At 35.1% G+C, this 10,710-nt stretch overlaps 1 protein-coding gene across 1 annotated transcript; it reads right to left on the bottom strand.

Annotated features, from left to right (window-relative positions):
• Positions 1–5,234: 5,234 nt before the first annotated feature.
• Positions 5,235–8,328, bottom strand: LOC104593071 (uncharacterized). The gene has a single exon (XM_010252748.3). The coding sequence runs from the start codon at positions 5,755–5,757 to the stop codon at positions 5,359–5,361; it is 399 nt and encodes a 132-aa protein (XP_010251050.2). The 5' UTR covers positions 5,758–8,328; the 3' UTR covers positions 5,235–5,358.
• Between the last annotated feature and the right edge of the window lie 2,382 nt (positions 8,329–10,710).

The raw sequence follows: 10,710 nt of genomic DNA, 5'->3' as shown, positions 1-10,710 counted from the left end.
GGGCAAGGGACAGAGAGGGGTGCCACATCTCGTGCATCGCATGGGGCCCCCACTAGTTATAATTACTTTTGTGCTATTGATAATTTTTTTAAAAGTTATAACATAATTTTGTTATTTAATCTATTTTTTATCTTTGAAATAATATATAAGATATGATTTAGTTATTAACATTTTGATATTTAAAGTATTTAACAATTAGTTATTTATAATATTATTTAATTATTTAAATAATACCATTATTTAAAACTTTAAAATATTAATTATTTATTAAATTTAATAATCCTTGAAATTATAATTTATACTATTATTACATAATTTATTTATTTTAAGTATTTAAAATTTATTTATGTTAAATATTTTATTATTTAAATAATATGTAAATTATTTAATCTTTTTGTTATTTAAAATTTATTTCTTTAAAGTTATTATGTAATTTTAATTTTTTTTGTTACATAATTATTTAGCTATTTTTAATATTTGTTATTTAAATAATTTTTTATTTATGTTTTGAAAATATTATTTATTATTAAATTGAATTATCCATAAAGCTATAAATTATATTGTGATTACATAATTTTGTAAAATATAAAATTATTATTTAAAATATTAATAGTAATTAAATGATACCATTATATAAAATTTTAAAATATCAATTATTTATTAAATTTAATAATCCATGAAATTATAATTTATACTATTATTACATAATTTCATTATTAATTTTGTGAAATAATAAATTATTATTAATTCAAATTTTATGAAATCTATTATAATTATTAATCTACTCTTAAGAAAAATTTTTTAAAATTTATTACATAATTTCATTATATTAACTATTTAAAATTTAGTTATGTTAAATATTCCATTATTTAAATATATAAATAATATGTAAAATATTTAATCTTTTTTGTTATTTAAAGTTTATTTCTTTAAAGTTATTATGTAAGTTTAAATATTTCGTTACATAATTATTTAGCTATTTTTAGTCTGTTTATTTAAATAGTTTTTATTTATGTTTTTAAAATATTATTTAGTTATTAAATTCATTAAGTAATCCATAAAATTATAATTTATATTGTTATTACATAATTTCATTATGAATTTTATAAAAATATAAAATTATTAATAATATGAATATTATTAAACCTATTATAATTATTTTTTGTGTTTTTAAAGTTATTAACATAATTTCATTATAATTTTTAAATAATTGTTAAATGTTTGAATAGAAACTTTCTTTAAATAGATGTAGACAAAAAGTGGAGGAGATGATAAATAGGAATTAGAGATGATTTAGCAGATAAATAGGAATTAGGGAGAGATAGAGATAATTTAGGAGAAAGTAGGGGATAATTAGTTTACTAATAGAAAGGAGATGAAAAAAAGGAGATAAGCCATGTTAGGTGGCAACTCCTAGTGCTTCTAAAGGGAATCTTGCACCCCCCTCTAGAATTGCTGGAGCAAGGAGATGATTGCTGACATGACAGGCTCTACTTTAGTATATACTACTGGGAACCCGTGTGGTGCACGGGATTTATTAAGCAAAAGCTAAATAATAAAAAGGGTCATTTACAAAAATACCCCTTATAATTTGCTAAAATCTATCCTATTAGTTAGCATTTTACTAAAACACCACTTATAATTTGCAATGGATTTAATCAATCTTCCATTAGATGATAGTGGAAATGGCAGTGCTGACCTTAATGTTTATTTAAATAAATTTAATCAAAATAAAATAAAAATAAAAATACCATTTTTGCCCTTAATAAGACACATACAACCACTCTATTGGCTATATTTGGTCAATTTTGTTTTTTGTACAAAAAAAGTGCTAAAAGTATTTTTGGAATAAAAATCATGGGTCTAATGGCAAAACAAACACTCCTTAATGAAAGGTTGATTAAGTAAATAAGTTGAAAAATATATGGGATGTTTTAGTAAAATGAAAACTATAAAGTAGGTTTAAGCAAATATGTAAAACTATAAGGTGTGTTCTATTAAATGACCCTAATAGAAACACATAAGAGTATACAATTGTTTTATATTTTTTAACTTTTTAAATAATTAATAATTATTCATATTTTATATACCATTTTTAATAAATTTTTTATAACACAAAAATAACAATAATTAATTTCAGCTAGGTTTATTCATCAAACTGATGAAACTAACCAACCAGATCAACTCGACCCGATTTGGTCGGTTTTCTAGTATTTTAGGTCAGCTTTGGTTAAAAAATTTCCCAATTTTACCAAGTTGGATTAGTTTTCATTTTGGCCATTTGTAAATTGACCAAAATCGAACGACCTAACCATGGATATATATTAATATTTTATATTTTAAATATAATTTTCAATATGGAAAAGTGGGAAATTCGCCATGTTTCTTAGTCTAAAATGTTTTATATCATAAATATAATTTTTTAAATTTATTTTTTAATAATTACACTATAATTTTAAAATTGAATTAAATTTTTAAGTTTAAATCTTTTGAACTGACTAACCAAACCAAAAAATTGAATAAAACCGATACAACTTGAATGGGTAAGTGGCAACTCCTAATGCTTCTAAAGGAAATCTTGCACCCCCTCTAGAAATGGAGCAAGGAGATGATTAATTGCTGACATGACAAGCTCTACTTTAGTATATCTATATATATATATATATATATATATATATATAGATACTTCTAATAATACAAAAGTAATTTCAAAAAATCTATCCAAACTAGAACTTAAATTCAAAATACAAAGCTTTCTGTATTTTACGAGTCAATTTCCCTAATACTTACTACTAAAAAATCACTACAAACAAAGATCTGCTGGTTGTGAACAGACACGAGGGAGAGAGAAAAAAAAAAAGACAGTATAGAAAAAGAAAACAAGAGAAGAGAAGAGAAGAGACGAACAAAGCAATTGAATTTTAGGGTTCAGTTAGACCCTTACAGACTTACAGTCTTACAGTAAGATACAGCAGTCCTGAAAACGATAACCTGTAGACCCATATATGGATAAGAATATATATAGAATGATTTATGTATAAAAATTATAGGTATTCATCTAGTTGAGGAACTAACCCCATGGCATCCCTAGGCAAGAATTCCTATTTGCTTCTCACAATGCACCTCATACCAAATTCATAGCACATTGAAGTCAGTCGTGTATTAGGAATATCTCTCATGAACGACAGCATATAAGTATAGGAGATATTGGGAACGTGCCATTGTAAATGCGAGACCAAATTTGCTCCTCACACCTGACGCCTCACAGGTGCCTTACACACATCCTACCATGCATTGGAAACATTTTCCGTACTTATTAATTATTATTTACGGAAAATGTTCTCAATGCACGGTGAATGTGCCTGTGAGGCGTCCATTTGTGATGAGCAAATCCGGATTCCCCAGACAACCTGTCCAACTAGCTTGGACAAATGTGTCAGCTAGCTGGAAATTGTGGGAATGCCCTCGTAGCATTTTTTTTTTTAAATCCAAGTAAATGTGTATTATAGATTCCATAACTGTCAGCTTGGAGTGAAAAGCTTTCCTACATGCACTTGGTCTCTTTAATTAAGCCATTTCACTCACCTCAATGCGACGGGATAATAACCCAGCCTCACCAAATTCTGAGCCCTGTTTTCTGCATTCCTTTATTTTGAAGAAGAACTAATCAGGTGGTGGGTAAAACTTCAAAGTAGTCATCTGATCAAGCTCAATTTTGATTTAGGGAGGGTATTAAGTGTGGAGGTTTAATCTAGAATTTGTGTCCCTTAGCTACACCCAACAAAACCCCTTATGGCCTTCAAATTCAATATTCCATATCACACCTTAGAGAGAATATTCCATATTCGAGCTTGTGATGCTTGAAATTGACAACAGAAGAGGGTGAGAGTGAGAGTGAGAGTGGAGGGCCAGGCAACTTTCTTATCCAATATTGGAATAAGAGATTGGTAGTCTATATAATGCAATGAAATTACCTCCAATTCCTCAAAGAGGTACTAACAAATCATCTCTCTTATTAAATATCAACAAAATATTTTCTTATCAACTGATTAGCCAATCTTGAGCTGATATAACCATCTGCTTTCTAAAATGCTGACTATATAGAGGAAGAGTACTTCATCCGGCAATCCTCCTTCCCCTGTTGATTAACTCTGGTGAGAGCATATGATCGATGTCCCTTACGTCTCGATAAATTAACTCTGGCCCAACAAATTGACAACCTTGTCGAGCCTTCCAGTGGGCCAACAAACAACAAAGGGGGAGAGGAGACCGCTTTGTGAATGAACTGTATTTCCACGCCAATTACTTGGTCGATTCCCCCTGAATTTATTTCGGAATGTACCCCTTGACAGATGTTTTCTGAGCAATGAAATTATTCTCTCTCTCTCTCAGTCTCTCTCAAAACACAGTTAAGGCATCAATCCCCAATTTCATCAGTCATCACAACAAGATGAACTTATACATGCTATGTGCTAGCCCTTTAAAAAAGAAAAGTAATATTCCTCAAGGATTGGAATTGACAAAAGCAGAGGGTACCAGATGCAATCTTATCGTTTTAGAATAAGGGAGTAGCCTATAAATAACATGCAGTTGGGGATTTCCATTAGCAGCAAGTCAAGTCACAGAGAGAGAGAGGCGAAAAAACACTCACATCACAGTAAATCACAGATTAGCTGCACAGCACAGCCAAAATCCATCACCAGAAAATGAGCAAGTCTGCAGCTACCACAGAAGATTATCATGCTCATGTGCATAAGATGTTGAGGATGCCCAGTGTGATCGATGCCCCTCCCTACCCAAATATTAGTGCCATCTTCAACAAGAAGGCCCCTCGTCCAGACAAACAAGTCGAGGCGACTCAGGTGACGGAACCTGCTCAACCAGACAAGCAGCTGGGAGACAACATCGATGCAAGGGCCGAGGGTTTCATCCAACAAAAGCGTTTTGCACTCTGCAACAACTGGTCCACCATCAAGGCACGTTGAGCGAGTCACAGAATTAATGAACCCCATCTTCATCCATCCGACCTAGCTATAAAAATCTAATCTATATGTAGCTTTTATGGGTTAAGTTCCTTGCTCAATAATGTCGCAGCCTCTATATATGCTTGCTTTTTATACATACATATATGTAATATAATGTAAATCGTGTTCCTACTAAATACTAAGGAAAGAAAGCATGCTATATATAGTTCTATTGTAAAAGTTTGAAAACTCCAGAGTCCAGAGCCCAGAGAAATAAAATGGAATATCAATAGAAGGAGCAAGAAAATCGCAAGTACATTTGGATTTGGCGAGTCTGAGTGTGGTATCAAAATTGATAATCATTGTCTGGGGGAATATGCACATCAAATGTTTTTTATGAGGATACCCTCTTAAACAAATTTCTCAAACTATTCTTACTCTCTCTACGTCTCTTGCCGCCCGGAGTGATTAAATCTTGGAATATAAAAAGTGGGTGATTGTCCAACACAAGCCCTGCCTCTAGCTTCTTTGACAGGGTTACAATTTCGTAGGAATCCCATAGAGATTGTCCAAAATCCCAATTGGGAGCGATGACCCCCTTGGACAGCTTATTCATGGTGGCTTCCAGCTTGAAACGACTAGGCTTGCTCATGAAATTGCTGCTGTTCCTGCAGTGACTGTGAGCGTCGAATTCCTTCATGGGTCTGGTGTTGCCGGAGTGGCCATGCCAGGCCTGTGCTACAGCCTTGAGTATTTCGATTTGTTCATCTTCGCTCTCTGCTTTTTTCTTCATTATCGTCTTCGTCTATGCAATGACACCTTTTAATTTGAAGCCATTGTTTTTTCTTCAGTAAACGAGAACCTCACATTACCCCTGTGGACTGTGGAGAGATTATTAAGTCCATGGGACCACCATGAGAGACATCTGTTCTTATCTCTTGAGTAGCCAAAGCCAATGCTTTTGGGACTCCAAGTTGAATTTTTGTCGAAAACTTGAAATGGGCTCGTATGATATAGATGTTTTTGTCTCCTTGCCTTCCGTGTCTTCAGTCTTATGGAATCAAATGATGCACCCCGTGTTTTATTCTTCCTTGTAAATCAAAGTGGAGCCAGATCCAAGAAAAACAGTCTATTCAATTCAATTCAAACTTTAACGTTTATCTCTGTTAGAACTATCAAATTCGTATACCAGTTTCCTTCTTCTTTTGCATAATGGGATGCACTTGGAAGAAAACAAGGGTGGTCGCTTGTCGACTCTGAAGCACCCAATTGCGGTTAATTAATCTGTTCACATAAAACCCAATCAGGAAGCAAGTCCTTTACAGATAGATCTATTTTTACTGGTAAGTCTGTTTTTAACAGTATGAAACAGTACCCCAACTTTCAAGTGTTATTACAGTACTTAAACTTTAAAAAAGTGTCAAATTGATCCCTGCCATTAACCGATCGTTAGTTATTTGTTGAAAATATCAAAATTACCCTTCAAAAATCTTTTATCTTGAGACTGAATCGATCGAGGTGTTTGAGATTTTAGACTAATGAAGTCATTATCTTCTACCTCTAGATCTGAAACACATTCTTGTCCAGTTGTTTCTTTGCTTTCAGTTATTGTTTTCTTCTATCACATTTCATGTTTTTTCTCTCTTTCTTTGAAGATAACTGATTCAGTCTCAAGGTAAAAAATAATGAACAGTATTTTATTTTGAAGGATAGTTTTGATATTTTCAACAGATAACTAATAATCATTAACTTCAGAGACCAATTTGACACTTTTTGAAAATTTAGATACTACAGTACCATATTTGAAAATTGAGGTACTAACTTAACACTATCCCAAAATTCAGGTTACTAAAGTGGAATTTTGCCGTAAGAAAATATTAATGGATGGACTTCGCTTTACACGGATCAGACGGCTAAACACCTAAGCAAATACAGATAGTCCATTACCTGGTAGACTGTTGGAATAAGCTTTCTACTTGAGCTGGTTATTTATGACGTAATTAACACAAATCACTGGACCAACCAAGTCTAACATATCTATCTACTGTAGCCCGGCTTGGACTTACTGGGCTTTACTTACCCATCCCATAGGCTCTCACTTTTCAGTCCGGGCTGGTTGGTCCAGGCCTCCAGGGCAAAAAAAAGATGGAAAGAAAATTAGAAAAATCGCCAGGGCAGACCCACTGCCCCTCCTGTCCATCTCTTCCTGTGATTCCTGCTGTAACAAGTCTGTAGCTTAGCTGGCCTCTGCTGGAGAAACTTGAGTGAGTAGGCTCCACTCCACCCACTTGAGGGTGTTTTTTTTTTTTTTCCATATTCATAGGAAACGAAAGAGAGCTCCTTTTTGCTGAACCAAAGTACTCCTGTCTTTCTCCATCGACTGGGCCCAAATGCTATTTTATTGGGATTTTATTTTGCTTGCATTTCTCTTGGAGCCAAACAGCAGGGGAATGAGAGCGTAACCCACTAATTAAGTAAGTCAGAGTGGTCAAGTCATGTTTGCTCCAACACAAACGGGGAAAAACATTAGAAACACAAACACATTGAAATGGTATCCAAAAGAAAAAGAAAAGAGTAAAACAGTCTTCTCTCTCTCTCTCACACACACACATACACGCTCGCACACATCTATCTCAATTAGAGTGGAGATCTACATAGAGGGCAGGTGGTGTGGTTGTGATCCAACCACTTCTGCAGACAACACTTGTGGAAGAAATGCTTGCATGGCAACTCGCTGACCTCTTCGTTGGCTTGAAATCCACACAGGCACACGCAACACTCCATTGAAGACCAAAAACTACACTCACCCCTACCGCTGCTCCTGTTGTTGCACAAATACATGTACAGGGTCACTGAAATTCTTCTATCTCTTGCACTTTCCCAGAATGATGGTGGGCACGCATCATTCACATCATATTCCTCTAAATTTGGAGGGCTTTCACCAACTCCCATCAGTTGAAGCACTGATCTGACCATGTTCTTCAGAAGAGCCACAGAAAGAATTAGCACCGGAAGCACCCCTTCGGCTGGACTGGGGAAGTTCGACAGGCCCATCTTACTTGTTTCCCCTGGCCCCAAACACCGCTAAATCCAAAAGAAGAAGAAAGCAACAGACGTTCTCCCCTAATTTATAAAGCTCCTGCACACTCCTCCTACGACACAAGAGTCGTATTCTCGTCAAAGATAGAGAGATCAGATCAGACTTCAGAGAGGTGGCTAAGAACAACTGTAATCGGAAATTTGGAATTCCCTCCTCAGCTTTGATTTCATGGGCACGCCTCACCATTCACCATTCACCAACTTGCGCTGCTGCAAATAAATAGGGCCAGTGGACCCTGGCCCAACCGCGGATCTCCCAATCCATGGACCATGGGTTAAAGATACGTAACCAATAACCATGGTCTAGTTAGAGATTACACGTGTAAGGCCTCTATGAGAGACAGAGAGAATGACTAACTTGATCCTTATTATCTCATTCCAAAGATCGAAATCAAAGCTTCCATGAAGCCACGTGTCGTTGAAAACATTGAAGTGGTGCTTGCTGACAAGTGGCAAATTGGGCCTTCTCCTCTTTTTCATTATGACAATGGGCTTACGACCTCTCAGTTGGTTGTTTGGAAGTTTCTTGATTACTGAAGCCGCGTAGCGTAACGTCATAATCTGGATTCTGGGCTGGGTGTCACACATTGACACCTTCCATACATTTTCGTTTACTAGGTGTTCTCCAATAGTCCAACGTGAGAGCGAGAGGCTCACTCCGTTTGATTGGTACTTGGCATAAAGCATTTCAACCATATTCTTGCTAGAACTCATTGACTTGAAGAAAAACTTTCTTCTTTTTTTCTTTCACTTTCTTTTGAATATCATTAAAAAAAAGAGAGAGAAATGATTGAATTAGATGGTGGATGAAGGCTCATTGATTCGGAACAAGGAGTTGGATGGAAAAGTAAGTGTGTAAGATGTGAAATAAGTAATATTGAAACACACGGAATTCCTATTTCCTAGGAACATCAAACATGGAGTTGGATCCACCAAAAACCAAAATGGTGGTCGAGATGGCCCACGGCCCACGGCCCACCATTGAAATATCGTTTTAACTTTTAACCGCGTCTTCTTTTCGGATGTTTCCCAAGTGTCCAGTCCAGACTCCAGAGTGATTGAAGACTGACACTCCCCATTCACACAATACGATTACGCACACAAATGACAAATCTCCACCAACACCATGCAACAGTTTTAGTTTCTACTGGCAAATTACAATTAGAGAAACGTTTTGACATTTGATGATGTTTATGCATAATATACGTCTTTCATTGGTCAGGTAAGTAATCGTTCTAGCTTGATAGCTTCTAGTTCTAGGTGGGCCGTGGGTGTAAAAGTTATACCCCAATCCAAATTGAAATTGGACCATTTTGATTTTTGGTAGCTCACCACTCACCAAGTCACCAGCTGTTTTTCAAATTAGGCCCCGTTTGGTGTATCTTTTTCGTATAGGCTGTCGTTGTTTAGAAGTCCAACAGTCCATGTTTTAGCTCTTTCCCGTTCAGTTGGGAAAAGACTCGACTGTCAAGAGATGTTTCTCCATAAAGATCCACAGAACGCGTTTTAAGCTATTTTTGGAAAACTCTAAATAGAGATTTTTTTGTACTTTTTTTATTGCATCTTCGTATGGAAAGGCATGCCTTCACCAAACGGTCTCTCTCTCTCAAAGGCATATTCTTCGGATGTCATCGAATACGAGTTTAGATGTAATCTAAACAGCATTGATCAATAGGCGTTTATAGTAGACAATGCTAGGTTTGTCCTGTTTCTAGTTGGAAATGTTCGTTTAACAACCCACTTTTTTTTTCCTTTTTTTTTTTCGTTTAACAACCCTTTTTTTTTTTGGTTTATCCTATGCAACACCGATCAACTGTTGTTATGCCAATCTAATGGATATGATTTTTTTTCAAATCCAAACTCCCCCTTGTTTTGTATTTCTCCAGAAACAGTGTCCATCATGGTCTAATACGTGGAACAGTGTCCTCTGGTGCTTAATACTATATTATTGGGCTAATTTATGGGTTCCATCAAGAAGGGGCCCCTCTCATGACACTAGTACTTCAGAACTCGAACTTTCCTTTTCTGTGCCCAATCAAATCCAGCCTCATGGATAGTTTTGTTTGTCAACCTGAGCAAGTAATGCCAAGTTTTACTATGAAAAGTTTCAATCCCTGAAGGACTGAATTTCCTGGAGAGCAGTTCCTCATAACCTGAACCCTGCAAAATTATCAAAATCTTTAGATTCAACAATAAAATTTAGAATTTACTTCTAGAACGCCCCATCTCACAGCCAAGGCTTGTATTATATTGCACTTGGCACAATAATGTTTCTTTTCTTGCAGGATACCGAAACTTTGCTTAATTTGCCTCATTCATATACCTGGAACTTCTTACCCTAGGAGCCTCCCAAGATAGTTATTGTGGCCTAAAGAGTGAAGAAGCCTCGACTATTGATAACATTCTCACAGAGAATGCTTTACCACATAAAGACAATGATGGTGCTAAGAAATTTATCACCATCAATAGCCACATTTGACATCGCATCAATGAACACACCAGCTTTGACGGTAGCTGCAAGCTACACAAACCACAATCAACTTTGACTATCCAGTCAAAAGTAAGATGAAAGTACAAATTATGTTTGCAGCAGCTGATCGAAGGGTAATATAATATATGAATTTAACATCTATTTCTTTTCTACAAA

Source organism: Nelumbo nucifera, chromosome 3 (assembly GCF_055504915.1).
Source record: "Nelumbo nucifera cultivar China Antique chromosome 3, China Antique-T2T, whole genome shotgun sequence".
Taxonomy (NCBI): Eukaryota; Viridiplantae; Streptophyta; class Magnoliopsida; order Proteales; family Nelumbonaceae; genus Nelumbo; species Nelumbo nucifera.
The sequence above is the reverse complement of the archived record's forward strand: the minus strand, read 5'-3'. Positions and strand labels throughout refer to the sequence as shown.